Source organism: Aythya fuligula, chromosome 7, assembly GCF_009819795.1.
Source record: "Aythya fuligula isolate bAytFul2 chromosome 7, bAytFul2.pri, whole genome shotgun sequence".
NCBI classification, from domain to species: Eukaryota; Metazoa; Chordata; class Aves; order Anseriformes; family Anatidae; genus Aythya; species Aythya fuligula.
The window spans coordinates 13,500,339-13,518,421 of record NC_045565.1 but is presented as its reverse complement, the minus strand read 5'-3'; the positions used below and the strand labels follow the sequence as shown (position 1 = coordinate 13,518,421).

Here is an 18,083-nt window from a genome sequence, read left to right as displayed (position 1 = left end):
TCAACTTTGCAACTGCCAGCCTTCACATCCAGCCCAGCCCAGCCTATGAACATGTTGCAAGCTGAAACCATTTCTAAGCACGCCACCATGATGTGTCAGGATTTGTCTCTACACTACCTGCATTTGGTTCAGTGATTTTTCAAAGAGCACATGTAGACAGGAAAGCCAAAGCCTTTTGGCTTGTCAGAGTGACCACCTAAACAGTGGTCTTTCAGACTTGACAATTCAGGGTGGTAGCTGGCAATATCTGGGCTTTGAATCCTGGAAGGTTGACGATTAATTTTATATGAAGAAAGAATGTGGAACAAAGTGAAAAATACCAGCACATTTTCACAAACCATAGATGTGTATTTAGATGAGAGCAGTAATTTCCTTTTTTACTAAAGGAAAACAGTAAGTCATCTAATCAACTTCATTCATTTCGACCCCATCAGATAATTAATTTTTAGGGGGGAAGTAGCATCCTCCATCTAACAAACTGTCCAAGCACTGCACAAACACAATGTTTATTTTCATGAGATTTGTTTAAGCTGTAAACATTTATATTTTCCACAACATACAAACCCTACATTGGCAGAAAATTGATTTGACAACCAAAAAAGAGAAAACTGGGACAGTCTAGAGGACAGCTCATCAGAACTTTATTAATAGTAGCTGGGATTATAGAGAACAATATTCTAAGCTGTAAAATCCTCAATGCCTAAGCTCTACTGACTTCAGATAAGGTCCTTGGTGTGAGCTAAAAGTAACACGAAGCTCAGCAGAAGATGTTAACATTTGAACTTTTCCTCTCCCATCCCTGAAACTCGTTTGAGACCCTCTGACAGAACACAAAGGTCCTCAAGACCTACAGTATCTCTTGCAACCACCTCGGCTTGGGGAGCCTGAGATGGTTAGCTAAGGAATGAATGATTAAACATTCTCTCAACATCAGTTCACTGGTTCAAACCTCAAGACCTCATCTCCTATGGATGAAATGCTCAATTAATCACCACTTCAAAACTGCGAACACTTCAGACACACAGTCTTCCACCTCTTTCCATAACATAACCTAGGAATCCTCAACAACTTGCTTGCTTTTCTCGAGAAGGAGTTGAGCCCTATTCCCCTCAATCCCACAGTAACACTGCTGTAAAAAGCAGGAGAAGGCATCCAACACGCAGCTCTGAAACCTGGATATGGTCACCTACATATACATCACCACAAAGCAGGTACCTTACATGCAACATAAATGCACTGTAATATTATTGCTGCTTTTCAAGCAAGCAGGAGACAAGACACTTGAAAATATTCCTGAAGACCGAATTCAAATGTACATTTGTTTTATTTTTATTTTTACCTGCAGTCATCAAAAGTTGATCCAGGAGATGAAAGTGCAAGTCGCTTGCGCAGCTCATCCCTCTCTCGAGTTACCTGACGGAGCTGAAATAGTATTGTCTCCAGCTTCTCACTCATCTGTCTTGTGTCTGTTACAGGTGGTGGAGATGACGCTTTACCAGTTGTACCTGACCAAAAGACAAATAACTGACAGTTAGAAAACCCCTCAAAAGAACAATACAACTTCACCAAAGATGTCAGTGCTAACAACAACAACAACAATAAAAAAATCACATACTTTTGGTTGCAGAATCCCATTCAAAACCAAAGTAAGTCGTGGGAGTTTTCACCAGCAAGTTGGTAGAAGAACAACTCAATTCAGTCAGACTTTACATTATTGGAAAAACTCTATCCATGTTACAAGTTAATTTTGCACAAATAGGCCCCTTGCTCCCCCCATACTTACAAGTTACCAAAGAGAGGACAAATAACTAGCAGTCACAATTGCAAAGACCTCCAAAACTACAACAGTGACAAAGAACTCACAGATGCAAGGTCACTTAGAGAGAAGAGACATGTTCCATGCTTTAAAAAAAAAAAAAATCACATAGAAAAAAATATACCAACATAGCCCAACAACTGAGAAACTGCTACAGCACATTAGCAGCTGCTCCTTTAGCCTCACAGACACACTATTCTATGTGCTACCACTTTTTTTTTTTTTTTTAAAGACAACTTATGTTTTCATATGTCACAACTTATTAGTCCAGTTCATACAGATTTGACTTGCCAGCAAATTATGAGAGATGGGCTTCATATTAACACCAGTTAAAATGAACACATTACAATAATTGCAACTGGGCAGCACATCAAATTTCCTCTAAGGGGCAGTCATACATTAAAGAGTATGGTGGGATCTTCTTCTGTTTTCTAAATATCAGAGATGTACAATGAATGAATTTTACTGTCTTCTCAGATACCTCAGACATCAATACAAAGAGGTCTTCCACCTAACAGATGACAGTCTGATATATTATGTTTCACAACATGCTGACATTAATTCAACTCTAATTTTATTTCTACCCATTTTAATCATACACACATGACAGCAAAGATATAAGTTACAAATGTGAAAATTAAAGTCCTGATGTATACCAGAATTTACTGTATTCTACCCAAAAGAAGTTCTAGAACTACTTGGCATTAGCTTTCTAAGATGTGCCCTGATAGTGCCTTTTTTTTTTTTTTTTTTAATGAAACAACAAAAGATCCATTTGTAAAATGATGATCACTGATCTGTCTTTTGAAAGATAAAGATTTTCAGTTACTTCATCTGATCAAGTGCTAATGAGTTACAAGGATTGACTTTTTTATTATTATTATTATTCATTTTCTTCCTCTAAATGCAATTCAAGAAGGTATTACAGAATGCAAGAACTCGCTCCAATTTTAAGTAGATCTACCTGTGCTTAAGTTTCCACACCAAAGTAACTTTAGGGTTATGACTACCATACATACAGCATAAGGATCCTTGTTCTTACTCCCTTCAGCAGCTCCTATAATTCTGTGAAGGCAATTTGGGAGCATACACTCATTTTTAATTTTAGCTATTGCAAAACAGTGCATGCAAACACTTTAATAGCAAATGAAGAAATAAAGAACTGCAGGAACAACCTGTCTTCTGTAGAAAGACACAAAGACAGAGATTTACATTGCTCTAAAGAATTCTAAATGGAAGCTGCATTTGAGTTTTTCTCTCACTATTCTATAGTCCCCTCCTCCACCCAGGAGACCCTTCTTCTGTGAGGGCCAAGGATCTCACACTTGAAACACAGTTCTCCTTTCTTTTTACTATTTTGATTTTCTAAAACAGAAATCATTCTACAAGTTTTTAAGGAAAGATTATAGAGAAACTAAAAATAATAAACATGCACTATCCTATGTTCATGATGTAAGGAGTAAATAGGGAAAAAAACAAATGCAAAAGTCAAAATGCATATTAACTTGGAACCGTTTGGACATGAGCAGGATCATTTCATAAAGAAGTGAAAAGGTAGACAAACACACTCTAATTCAAGTACTGACAGGCTGCATGGTCTTGGGCAAATTCAGTCCCAAAGCTATGCCAAGCAAGGCAAGGCTGCTTTACATAAAGACAAGCTAGCTAGCCTTAGGAAAGAAGCTTTCTTGACTAATGTGAAACCATTAATCTTAGTACCAGAAATTGTTTTTTCATTGACTCGTCCCTTTTTACATGCACATCAACAAATATCTGCATGTCAAACTCAATGATGATATTGTCAATGTTTAATACCAGCCAAGATTTACACGTAAGTGCTATAAAAATTCAGATCAATGCAATTCATATATTCTCCTTCTTAAACTTAGAAGAAGTCCAAAAAGAATATCATTGCTCAATTTAATCACAACCTTACATTTTCAATAGTTGTACAAAACATCTAACAATGTTAAATCAAATTTGTGGACACTCCAAAAAGCTTCAGTAAGCTTCTCTTTCATCAGAAAAACTCAATACTCTTCATTTCCTTCAAAAGAGCTTTTATAGCTAGATGCTAAAAGCCCTTTATTGCATCTGACATCCTGATGCAGTGTAAGGAAAGCGACCTGTGCTTCCAGCTTTGTATTCTTTTTCCATCTGACTGCATATTTTACGCAACAGTACTTCCTTTCTGCTCTTTAACTAGACAAACTGGTCTTAAAATGTACAAGCCTACAGGCTAAATTTCCATTATCCAAATGATGCCACCTTACAGTAACTTACCTGCTTTCTCAGATAACCTGCATTTGTTAAAAAGGATTTACTGTGTGTCTTGCCAAGTACAACTCATTCATCTGCTTCAGTAAGCCTCAAAACTCATTTCTGATGTTAGGTCCACTTTGGCACTGAAAACACAATAGTATGCAAGCCACTTTGCTGGCCAGCCTCCAGGTAAGCTGTGCTCCACTAACACCTGAAACAGCCCTATGCTGGGTGTGCGTTACGGACAAAATAAGTTTTGACTCCAATGCAGTATATGCAATAAGTCCTGAGTACACATGAACTTAATCTAAAGCAGATTTCCCAACATATGCTGCATTAAAAAATAAATAAATAAATACATAAATAAATTTCCATCTGAAGCAATGGTATCTTCCCTAACTGTAGTTCAAACACCTGACTTCACAGAAATCACAAAGATCCATTAACATTGTACATACTAAATAAAATTATTGATGATTTTCCTAATCATCAATGATTGAAGAGATAATACAACCATACAGAAACCACAGCACTGTTAACTTCATTTTCATGTCACCCCCATTATTTTGGTGTGGGGCAGTGCACTCTTTGAAACACACAACATGAAGAGAAATGTGACTGTTGTGCTTTTTTTTTAACTGACCAAGATGCGTAACACTGAAACAAGAGCATGTTGAGGTAGGAAAATGAGTACCAATGCATGAAAAACTATTGTTTTTTTTTGTTTGTTTTGTTTTTAAGAAATACTGTGAATATATTTTAAGTTATAATAAACTCATTAATTTACTCTGAGAATACACTTGTATGAGTGTTAACCAATTCAAGAGGCAATCTATCATAAGCTAACATAATGCTTCAAATTTTACTTGGATTTTTTCGTGTCATCTTACAAATTTGTGCCAATTCTTGCTTGCAAGCAATCAGATTAGTCATTATACACCTGAGCCTTTCTCACTGCTTTCATTCCAAGAAAAAACAACATGGATAGTCAGAATATCATTTCTCTATGGCCTTGTAAATCATGAAAGAACATGTTAATAAAACTAAAAGAATTTTGCAAAACAAGACAAAAGATGTGTTGCAAAGTATGACCAATAGGGTTTCTCCCTAAGCTCAGGAAGACCTACGCCAGGTGTAGGAAAATACCAGCTAAAATATTGACTTGCTCTCAGTAATTTACGAGGACTAGAATGGGATTACATAACAAAAGCTATCATTTAGATATATTTCCTCATGTGTATCTTTTGAAGTGGTCTTGAAATAACGGATCAGAACTGCCTTGCAAGTGAAATAAAACTTTAATGAAAACAAGCAGCAATGCATGGAGGAAGGGAAACTGAAAAGCACAATACTGAGCAGTGGAAAGAGTTTCATATGACAGACAGAAAACTTAACAGGTTATGAAAGCAGCAAAGATCATGTAACGTGCAAGAACAAGAACATAAAACACTTCAGTATTTGCTTTAATACAGAATATAACAAGCTAAATCAACTGTCCAAAATATGAAACAAACTTCAGCTTAGATAAACTTAAGACTTAAGAATCTGAAGCAGTGAACCACTGAGCAGTGGTTCTGGAAAGATCAACATGAATGATAATCCCAATCTAATACCCAGTAATTACAAGAAAGGAGAAAAAATACCAGGTATGTCAGTTCAAAAATTCCCTGCAGAACTTTTCTTCAGTAAAATACAACAGAGAATAAAATCTGTAAACCTGTACCATGACCATGAAAATACAGCTGAAGCTTCTGGAGTAGAGCAGCTAAGAGCTCCCTTGTGGGAAAGATCAAACCCTTTGGAAGGCTTACAACCACACAGCAAAAGCATAACTTGGGCTCAAGAACCCCATGCAAACCTGAGCAGGGCAACTGCTAGGGTCAACTACTGCACCCCGACCAAAAGGTTGAGACCTGCCAATACTCACCCCTTCGAGGTTTTTCCTGAGGGGAGTTCTGAGCATCGTTCCACCATACTGTTTTACAGTCCTGAAAGAAAATTGCTGACACCAAAAGGATTTCCTGAATGCACAGACTGATAAAGGGCCTCAGGGAGTAGTAAAGACACCGTGTTCCAGACGTGCTGTCTGGAGTGCAGGAGATGGGTATTCACACATGCTGTATTCCCATTCAAATCATTACAGATGGAATCTTCAGGAATTCCATCAGTCAGTTGCCAAGCATTAAGAAGATACTGCAGCAAGTGAAACGGCATGAAGTGGTCAGATACTAATTACAGGTTTTCAAGCAGAATCCTTAAGAGACCAAGAAGTAATTCAAACTGATTTATTACAGGCAATGTAAAATAATAAAAATAAATCCTTCCTTTCCCAAGACTATATATCAGCAAAGTTAACATTTTTTTTGTTGTTACTAGTTTTAAAAAAGAGCATCACGTCCACTTAACAATTCTTGAGTACTTCTGAAGTGACAGAAGTTGAAAGAACACTGCATGACTACATTTTAACCCATAGCTACAAGGAAATGGATGCCATAAGTCAGCAAGAATACAATGAAGCTGTTCAAAGAACTTAGTAGTTAAGAGAAGGTGCTTATTCGTAAACATATTGAAACTCAGGCAAAGAGATTAAGGATAACCTGTATGATTTATGAACCGAACAGAGGAAAATCAAAGGAGAGTGAAGCTACTCTAAGTTTGTGTAAGAGAGTGGTTATTTCATAAACCATGCTTCCAGTAAACTCAACATGTACTACTCAGATCAAAGGAAAAGCAAATTACATAGGATTTAAATCTATAAAAAGCGGTTTGCCTCAACTGTTGAGGTCAAACTTTACACACAAAAAAAAAATGACTTCTGAATAGAGAGAACGACTGGGATGGAGGTAGCAGGTTGAAGTCTGGGATGCCCAAAAGGATCCTGATGTGGTGTACTGGAAGCATTCTTAAGTTTTCTGCATCATTTGTAACTCTTCAGCAGGTGTCGTATTAGCACATGCTGACAAAGGAACAAGTGACAACTGTCCAGGTGTCTTTATCAATTGTAAAGTTTGTGTTTGCATTAGCACAAAACCTGAAAACATCAACAAAAAAGAGATTTACAGGCTGACTGCCAAGGAGGGGAAGCAAAGGGAAGGGAAAAGACATTTTCCAGCAATGAAATAGAGTTTATCTTTGAAGGAGTATCATAAACCACACCTGTAATTGAACACTTTCTATGAATACTGAAAACAATTACTTTGTTATGCACAGCTGTACAAAGTGTGAGGCAATAAATAGAAACAACATCAATATAAAGAGACAGCTGTCAAAATGGCCAAGGTGAAGCGGTGAAAGAAAGGCTACGCTTTGTTGGGAAGGAATTATTATCAGATGGGAGGGGTGTAATGTTTGCTTTGGAGTAAGAATTAAGGGCCTCAGATTAAGCACTTGAATTGCAATTAGTGAAAAACTACCTGTAAATAGCCTGTCAGGCTGATAAACTAACAAAGTGTTAAGCAAGGAAACACTGTTGGTTCAAGTCAAATTTGGAAGAGATCAGTGGGGACAGACATATGGAACCTGATAACTACAAGAGAAAGTCATAAAACGATAGTGCCGATGATGGCGTTTGTTACAGACGGGAATGGAAATTCACCTAGTAAAAGGCAGCAGAGTGATACTAACAGGGAAGGGCAAGAAAAAAACACTTAGGACTAAAAGAGTGATACCAGTTGCAATGAACTGAACAGCTGGAATAATAGCATGGTTTCAGCTGCAAGACAGAGGCTTGAATACATGATGAAGAGTACAGGGAATACAAGATTGACAGCTGCAATCACAACAACTCAGATTTAGATATGGAAATGAGGAAATTATAGAAATGCAGATGGAGAGCTTATTCCATTCTGGAAATTCACTCATTAATATCTTGGTATAGTTATGAAAACTGAAAAAGAATGTAATGCCATTCTATTCAAAATGCATCATAAAAAAGCATAACGCAGCAGAATGTCCTCAGAGCTATTGCCTGACCCCCGAATGTAACTGCTTGTTTTTCTTTACATGTTTCTGAAAAAATAAAGATTAAAAAAGAACACTGTGCAGCAAGGCGGGGACAAAGAATCACTTTTTTTTGAAAGCATTAAAAGAAAACTTTGAAGTTATATTACGTTACTGGGATATTTAAATAATGGCTTGATTCCAGAAACTATAATCCTGTCACGGCAAAACATTGCTTAGGTCAACAGCGTATTATTGGACACTGGGTTTCAAAACTCTTGTAGCATAGACTAAATAAATTCATAGAGACTTTTTTTTTTTTTCAAAGAACGTGAGTCAGAGCCATGGCTTACTTGCCTACTACAAAAAGGGACAAAGGAGCCAGTAAAATAAAAAACTAGAAAAAAAAAAGATGGGAAGTCAAGTAGATAATCCATATAGTCACAGAAATTTATTAAGACATTGTGTTACTACTTCCTGTAGCAAACAAATTTGACAATTTCATGCTGAAGTATAAGCAGGGTGGCCTTGGGCTGATGTTACATCATCTACAGGAAATGAGTCAGAACAAGCCTTCCAACCTTCCTTACAGGTCCAAAAAATTCTGCTGGAATACAGCAAGAGTAAAAATAACTTCACATATTTTAAGAGCATACTTCAAAAATACAACACTTCTAGTCTGGACTGTTTATTCAGTTTGAGTATATCAAGGTAAGGTAAAGAACTCAAGATACATTGTACATATGGTATTCACATAAATTCCCAGTAACTTAATACTCAGAGGAACTATCACTTTGTTCCTCCTAAGTAGCTGGAATTAAGTGACTCAGTAATTAGCATCTCTTTCTCTGTAATGTTACATTTATGGACGTTTCAGACAATGCTATACAGTGTGGTAGCTGATACTGTACAGAATACATGCTGTACAGCGAGAAACTGAGACTGAGATTAACCTGACATTAGGAACTTAAAACTATACTACACTTTGGAAAAAACAAACAGAAATCCAAAATGCAGATCTCCTGAATACTTCCACCATTTTGCCTACGTCATCTACTCCTGAACATCAACAGGAATGGTCCCTTGTGCCAGTCTGGCACACTGGCACTAGAGCTGAGTTCAGCATACCCTACAAATCACCTCTGACACACGAACTTAGAATAGTTCACGGAACAGCTGAGGTTGGAAAGGAGCTCTGGAGGAGGACATCTGGTCCAACCTCCCTGCTCAAGCAGGGCTGCCTGGCACCGGTTGTCCAAGACTGTGTCATACAAGTTCAGTTCAATGCTTGCTGAACATTTATCTTCAAAATTATACAAGCCAAATGTCTGAGTGCACTATACAAACTGGCACATTATAAAACAAAAAACAACCAAACAAAAGGTTTCTTTATTCTGTGCTCTTTCCCTCTCCGTTACCATTACTGGTCAAGTGGGAGATGGGCCAGTGACTGTCACATACAACAGCTCTGTTACTGGGCTCTATCCAATTCCTAAAGTAACACTGTTGTTCCGTTCCTGGCACGCCAGGCACTCCATCTCCATAAATAATTATTCTGATGTCAGAGATGCAGGATTGTAGCTCCATTCAGAGAGTCTGCTGAGCACGGGGAGTGGGCAGATGAAGGATGCTTCTATTTACACACAAAAATCTTTGTGACTAACAGAGAGCAAAGAGAAAGGAAATACAAAGAGAGCATGACAATTTAATGAGGATTTATTCCTTTGCAGGGGAAAAGGTGGGGCCAAAGCACAATGGTGGAATGCAGAGGTTACAGCAGTTTATATCATAACTCTCTTGGGAATTAATAGTGACACGCCCCCCCTTACCCCCCTCAGTGCTACCAATGCTAGTTCCCATGCACAGCATGAACATTATTAATACAGTGGAAAGAAAAGGAAGGAAATCTAAGGGAACAAAGAAAATACTGTTATCTAAACAAATTTTGAATGATAAGGAAGAAATACAAGAAAAAATTGTAGAGTACAACAGCCTGTCACTCTGTACTGTATTTATGTACAGACTAAACAGACAAAAAGGCAGTTATGTCTATGAAGAGCCAATTCTTTCTGCAGGTCTGATACCTTGGCTTCTACTCAACCACTTCTTCTACCATGCGTGGCTGGGATTTCATTCCTGCTGTATCCATCATGCCCTGCAAGCCCCTCTAAGCAGGGGAAGGGAAAAAAGCTGGGATAACAGCACAGTGCTTGCTACAGAGTAGCCCTACACTCTTCTGTGAGTCATATCAGTAATTATACATGCTACATCACTCCTTGCTCTCTTCTCAAATCAGGACTAGAACAGCTACTGAAGGCTAAAGATGAAAAAATTCCCTGTGAATATACACCTGCAGCAACACGAGAGGGAGAGGAATTTCACAATCTGGCTCCAGATCCCATCCATTTGTGTGCTTTCCTGTTTTGGGACAGTGAAAAGTGCATGAAACACTGAAACAGTTACTGTGGTCACTGAAAGAAAACCTTGCTCTGTTTCAAGAATCCTACCTAACACCTAATCATGAAACGCATTGCTACTTCGTGGTGTAACTGTCAAGAAAATCCTATTTCCCCCCACTCCAAACAAACAAAAACCCCAGCAATAGCAGTATTAAACAGGTCATGCTGTACCTTAGTTTATTGTAAGGAAGTAATAGCGTGAAGGGACAACTTATTGCCATCCTGCTTATCATAAAAACAAAGGGAAAAAAAAGTTCACAGGTTATTTAAAAAGCTAAGAAGGTAGTGAGGAAACTATTCTTAGGCGCATCAAAACCCTTTTAGTAAAATTTCTTCGATACCTACCAAAAATCCCTTACTTTCCTATTGTACCAACATTCCATGTTTACAACAATAATTAAGGCTACTATGGTAATAGAAAAGCTCGTTAATGAAGACAATGACTTTATAAATTTAAAAATCCTGACTCTAACCTAGAAAAACATACAGCAAAGATGCATGGACTTCCCACATGCTTTGAAGAATCACCTTGTGCATATACAGCTCTATCTTAACAATTCATGCCTCTCGTTCTATATTGTTCTTATCTTGGAACGAACTGTCAGAAAGCTTAATTTTCTCCCTCAAAAGACCTTTGCCCCAAAATGAGACATTTTTCCTCTTTCACAATTAGTTCTGCATTGGGATACGAAGAGACAGGCAAGGTCATTTTCTTGTCTTCCTGTGGGAACTGCTGCTTCTCTGATGAACGTCACCAGCCTGTCCTGCCCTGAAGGGTCCAAGCGCCTGCCCAGCTGCTGAGAGCCTGCAGACACAGCCACTGAGCATGCAGCAGGACAGAGAAAGAGTTCAAGACACAAACTGAAGCAAGAGAAAACAACCTTGAGGGACATGCACTGATACACTGCACTGCACAATGAATGCCTTCCCCATATTAATCTGTACCCTGTAATATCAAAACTGTGAGATGTAACCAGCCTTTTTTCTGACTAAACTTAACAAATAAACACTTAACTCACTAAGAATGGAATTTTTAAAAGATGAACACTATTACACAAGGAAAAACAAAACTATCGTATCTCAGTGGCTTTATTAGTGTACTTCTTAGGTCTTCCCTTTCACCATTTTCAGGGATTAAAACATAAATATTGTACCTATGAAAACACTTATATAATACACTACACAAAGAAATAAGAGTGATACTTCAGCGATGAAGCATCTGACATGGAAAGAATTAAGCCAATGTAAAGCAAAGCTAGGTAAACCGTGTGCTTATCCATTTATTACATTTTTTTCAAGTACCATTAGAAAAAAAAAGTCAGTCAGCAAGGATTTCCTCCTGCATTCATGAAACGAAGGAGAAAGCTTTGCAGTCTGTTGTGGTGCCAAAGACCTAATAGATTGATCTACAAAAAGTAATTTTCCTTGTCTATTTCACTACTATCAGGTTTGCCTGTCCCACAACAAGTACAATCTGCTGATCAATTCTGTTTCTGCATTCATGTATCAGAATTAACAATCATTAGCATCAGTTCATTTATACCACATGACCACCATTTAGTGTTACTATTCCCACTTTCGGGAGATCAGGATTCCAAGCTATTCATGCCATAAAATATGCACAAAGAAGGTAGAAACTTGTCACAGACAGTGTGTGGAGAGCATTTATACCACTTCCAGCACTGATGCTAATGAGAAAATAGATACTGCAATTTTACAGAGCAAACTACCAGCTTCTGAAACATCTTGAAGAACAATTAAAAAAAAAAAAAAAAAAAGAGGTTGCCCAGAATTCTTACTCTCTCTAGTAATTGTCAGCTCAGGACAATCACCTGAGCAAGAGGTTTTGCCTTCATGAACTTGTCTAGTTGTTTGTCAAGGCCACATCAAATACAAACACCTGGAGTATCCTCTAGAATGAAGCTCTCTGATTCAAATACAAGTTACAAGAATTTGTCATGATAGCTTAAGCTGATGCCCATCCAGTTTTGTATTATCCATTCACCTTCCTCAAGCCATTGATGACTTAACAAGCATGTCTACAATTGTCCGTTGCAGACCAAAGAAACCCAGAGTATCCAGCTGTTCCCCACATAGCTTCCCCACAGCTGCTCCACAACCGTGCAGCTGTGCTGCTGCTCTGTGCTTGCTATCCTGTTCTCTTAGAATCAAAGATTCAGAAGTGCAAATAACCCCAGACTTAGGCACACCACAGGTTTACAGTGATAAAACCATCTTTCCTCTTCTTCCTTTCCAAATTCTAACACCATGTTTGCTTTGACTGAGGTTGAACACACACCTTCGTCAAATTGTCTTTTAAGAACTGCCCTAGAACTATTTTAGTCCTTAGATCAAGGTCTTTTTTTTTTTTTTTTCCTGAAATATGCTTCTTACTATATACATCAGCTCCATAAATTAACTCAAAACCAGCATAGCTGTAAAACTGATAGAATCATCTAAATTTCACAACATCCTGTCTTACTTGGAACTATTTCAGAAAAACATCATTTAACTAACAATGCTAGCAGCAGAAACTGCCTACAACAATAGCTAGGATTATTAAGACTGGAAATAAAAGATGAAGCATAAGGACATAATTCTTCACTATTTAGTTTTATGAACAAGAGACCAAAGACTACAAAAGTTTGGATCATCTCTCCTAGTTGAAGATGCTAAGATAGACTCTCTGCTTCTTTACCTGGACTAAATTAGCATCTATAATACAGTTCTAATTTTCTCTGAAAGGTCAAATTTCCAACTTGCTTGACAAACAGTAACTAGGCACATCAGAAACAAAAATTAGTTAAATGCTATACGATAATGTGTTTTGAATCCAGAAAAAAAAAAAAAAAAAAACAGATCCCCTCTCTGCCATACAAGGAACACATATGTGAGTAGAGAAATGTAAATATTCTTTTATTTACATGTGTGCACATACCTATCCATGGTCCAACGATACACTTCAAACCTTGTATTGTCTCCAAACTATGAGCTATTTACCTTTTTATACCAATGCATTCATTTCATGGGCAAAGAACTTATTTCCACTGCCCAACATGGTGGAGAGCAGTGGTGGAAGGCAGATGCATGTAACATTCCTGAAACACTGAAACAACTCACTATCTGTTGGGATTCCATCCAAGAAGTCCTAACGAGCCTTCAGGGAGCTGGCACACAAACATTTTCAGTTATGATGGCTTGTCACTCAACGGATCAGTCAGTATCCAAATAACCTGACTACAGCTTTGAAGTGACTTGCAAACATCTATTAGGACATGTTGGCTACTAAGCAGAGAAAATTTGCTATTGATATTAGACCACATTAAAAATATTATCTCTTGTAGAACAAGATATGAGGGAGAGAAAATGATTGGGAAAGAAGAATGATATTCAAGACTAACAAGTCTATAACCAGGCCATAAAACAAACATGCCAGCTTCAAACAAGGAAATCCCCTGGCTGTTAGTGTATTAAATATTAAATACCCAATTTAATTTAATCATATGATAACAACAAAAGCATGGAAATGACAAGTTTTGTTTAAGAACGGTCACTTTTTTCTTGTTCTAAATAACTTGTACCACTGCACACACCAAAGGTGTGTGCACTTCCAAGGATAACACTTCCAAGGATAGCTCTGAAGGTACAATATACAGGCCAGTTATTTAGTATGCACTTCAATATTTTCAAATATGAAATGAACAAAACAGTTTCAAAATAATTCAGTTCTGATTCATATATGGGAATAAAGGAAGTTTCAGAAGTAAAATGCCAAATTCTAAATACATGTGCAGAAACAGGAAAACAATAGTCCTGCACTTGCATAAGGTACAGAAAATCAGTAAAATGGAAAACAGCGGCTATATACATGTAACATGCAAATGGTAGCAGTTAAAGCAAAAGTTCTCTCCATGACAGCAAATACTAGCTGTTAATCTATCTAGCTTTACTTCCAAATTTATAAAATATCAGGTACAAAGGATCAACTATGTGCGTTCATGAAGTTATAAAACTCGAAAAAAAAATAACAAGATTAGGCGTTCCCTTCCTTTATTGAAGTTGGGAACATGGGACTAAAAAGGACCACCTGCATCCTCTCATATTTCAAGCATTATTTCATCTAATTATTTCACGGACTTAATAGTATTTCACCTTTGAAGAACTTCCTTTGGAAGGCTCTTTCTGCAAAAAGAAAAAACAATCTAAAGCTTAGAAACTTTCTTCTCTTCCTACTTACAGACCACCCCCTTCTCCAGCCCCCCCCCCATTTATTTTTTTTTAAATAACTCAAATCATACCCTTCTTTCAGGTAGCACAGAAGTGTGACCTTGATAAAAATCAGAACAACATGTCACTGCTTCCCATACATTCAGAAAATAGTTCAATCAACCCTAAAATCTTGTTCCTTCATGTTGGAGTTAAAAGTTCACTCCAATGACTGCAACAGATGTCTACACGCATCCTTAAACAGACAACTGACTTGCCTGGTGCTGTCAGAGAACTCCATGGATGCCTGACACTACGGTGGAACTTGAAATATGCAAAACCATACATTCCCTATCCAAGACCAATGACTTTTACATGGATTTCACTATAAAATTATAAGTAAATAGGAAGATTAACAGCCCATATGTCTACTCTGAGATGATCTTGTTGTTAGAGGGCTTTTGTCCACATTCCTTTTTCCTCCAGTCTTCTTTTTTCTTTCCCAATAGCTTTAAAAATGCAAAAGATGAATCAACTCATTACACTCAGGTCAAAAAAAAAAAAAAAAAAAAAAAAAAAGGAAATAAAAGAAAATAAAAGAAAAAAGGTAGCTTGCAGCCACTTACAAGAATGTTCAAATACTATTAGCCAAGATCATAGCCTTTTAATTTCTGTGATGCTTTTTATCATTTATATAATCATATGCATCCACATATATAAATGCCTGTAATTGTATGTATATATATACACACACTAGACTTGTAAAAACATTGCCATTTCTACATCATTTTACTCAGTAACTTGGAGCATAGTAATGTAATTTGATGTATCCAAATATCATAGATTTTATTGGCAACAACTGCATACAGATACAAAAATGCTTCAGTTGCACTACACAATATGGATATATTTTTCCCTCATCAAGATGCATAGCTCTATCATTTAGTTCAACTTCTTTGATCCTATGAGTTGAAGCCCTCCACCCTTCACAAAGACAACTTGGTTAAAACCATGTTATCCCAGCTCCCAAAAGATTTGCTTATCAAGTTCTTAAATTAATCCTTTACTCACCGATGCTACTCAGAGAACTGCTGCTTTCAGAATCAGAAGGCATTATGGACAGCACACTGTAAGTAGATCCTAGAATGAGAAAAAGACAAACAGTGTTACCACTACTTCTCTTTTCTTCTCCCCAAATCAAGCTAACCATTTGTTTTCTTGGCACTGACTTAGATTTTTATGCATTAATAACATTTGTGCTCTCTAATAGGAAATGGATAACTTGTAAATAAACATCACAGTACACACCAAGTAGGAAATTATTCCAGGTGAAATAGTAAAACTGAAATCGGAAGAAAAAAAAATGAACTAAAACAATGAGTATTTCTGACAGTGAAAATACAAAGTTTCTTCTCTGAAACATTAAGATTGAGCAGTGTCTGATGATCATCAGAATCTACTTTGATTACTTGTCTTTTAATGAGCCAACTTCAACTTGATCATCTTACTGATTTGTATTCCTTTCTTCACTTTGAAATATAATTTAATTAGTAAATAAGTTTTGCTTGCATACACGTGCAACTTCAAGTATCTGATCCCAAAAGCAACTGGAGCCAACTTGTCACTGATGATAATGAAAGCTTTTTTTTTTTTTTCCCCACACATAAATTGATCAACAGAGTTGTCTTTCATTTTAGTTGATTTAAAAGTATGCTAAGTTTGACTTCCCAGAAGAACTGAAAAAACAGGCCCTAGTTCAAAACCTTAACAACTAAACAGCTCCACCATCCCTCACAAACAAAACGAGCACCCCATAGTAAAGGAAAGGGAATCATTTTGTGGCTAAGTGATTTGAAATCTGGTCCATTTCCAGCCACAACTAGGACATGAGCTCAAGAATGAAATCAATATATTCAGGAGCTGTCTTTCCTATAGTCCTCCTTTCTATGTTTCATCATTTGTTTCCTCCAATCTTTTTGAAATTAAGACATGAAAGGTGAGAAGCATCACATGAAACGCATGGATCTACCTTTCAAATGAATTAAATAAAGTACAGCTTTAGCTCATCTCCTGTGCTACTTCAGGAAAAAACTAACACCTATCATCACAGTATCAGATAAAGGAAAGACAAGAAGTGATGAAGAGAAGCTGACCAACAACACAAGCAATAACAGCAAAATCAACTGAAAAAACACACTTAGGGCCAGATTCCCAGCCAGTAAAATTTGGTTGGACCCCCCAGTTTCAATGTTTGCTATCTCAACAAAGAATCAGGCTCCCCAGTTTGATTAAAGGGACAATGGCTAGGCAAAAGCCAAGTTAAACTCCTTCCAAACAAATCCCTTGGTTTTACTAGCAGACGTTGCTCCAATAAGTACAAAAAAAAGAAATGGATCATGAAGTACACTGTTCCACCTGACACATTCCTATAAATAATGATTCAAAATACATTGGTCACAAATAATTTTAGTTGATTATACAGGATGTAAGGGCTTATTTTTGCTTTGGCTTGCTCTGGTTTTTAAATAAAACCTTACAAGCACAACACTGACACACCAGCTTCAGGAAGAAGTCTGCTGTGTATTTCTGCTTCCATTTGAACCATTTTCAGATAACAATTTAAGCTGTTTCTAATTAATTAGTGCTTATTAAAAGCAAAATAATTTTGTCATTAATTAAAATCAACGTCTGCCTGTTCTAAACTCAGATTTCTTGTGGTATGAGCTGGAATGATTAGAGACAAAGGGGAAGCTGAAGAAAGCAGATCGATGTATTAAACAAAGGAACACATATTTACAACAGACAATGTGTGTCGAGATCATATTAGAACTGCATGGGACTCAAAGACAATGAAATCGTGTGCCAAGAAGTGAGGCATGATTACACTCAGCAACTTAAAATCACTCACTTCCTCTAAAAGCTTACATAGGAATCCCGCATGGAAACACAGTTCAAGTGATTGTTAGCTGCTGCTGCTTCTTTTTAGGCATGGAGAAAGAAAATGTTTCCATGACAGATAATGTGATTAAGTGCTCTCCTCTTCCTTCGGGATATTTGCAAAAAGACCAACTGCCACAACCATAATGAAAAGGATGGAAAGCATTGGAGTTTTGTAAAACCAAATTTACAAAATAATCCATTGACTATTTTGTGAATGGACAGGATGTCTCTAGGTACCCAAGTAAGTATCTGCAATACTATTTTAAGTATGGTAGATCAAACTTACATGATCTGCATTTTGCCTCTAGCTCTTTCTCAGTTTTTCTGTGCAATCCGTATAAATCATGTATTTGGTACATCTCAGTTTCCCACCTTTAAATATTTAATTTGAGGATAAACTGATCAAGATGGAAAGCCCTGAAGATAGCTTGCTACATGTGCTGTACAAAGCTGAAGCAAAA

General features: G+C 37.1%; 1 protein-coding gene across 1 annotated transcript in view; it reads right to left on the bottom strand.

Annotated features, from left to right (window-relative positions):
• Window positions 1–18,083, bottom strand: part of DLG5 (discs large MAGUK scaffold protein 5) — a 108,059-nt gene that overhangs the window by 50,956 nt on the left and 39,020 nt on the right. The window contains 2 exon segments of the mRNA XM_032190934.1: window positions 1,340–1,505; window positions 15,754–15,822. Coding sequence (XP_032046825.1) covers window positions 1,340–1,505; window positions 15,754–15,822 — 235 coding nt within the window.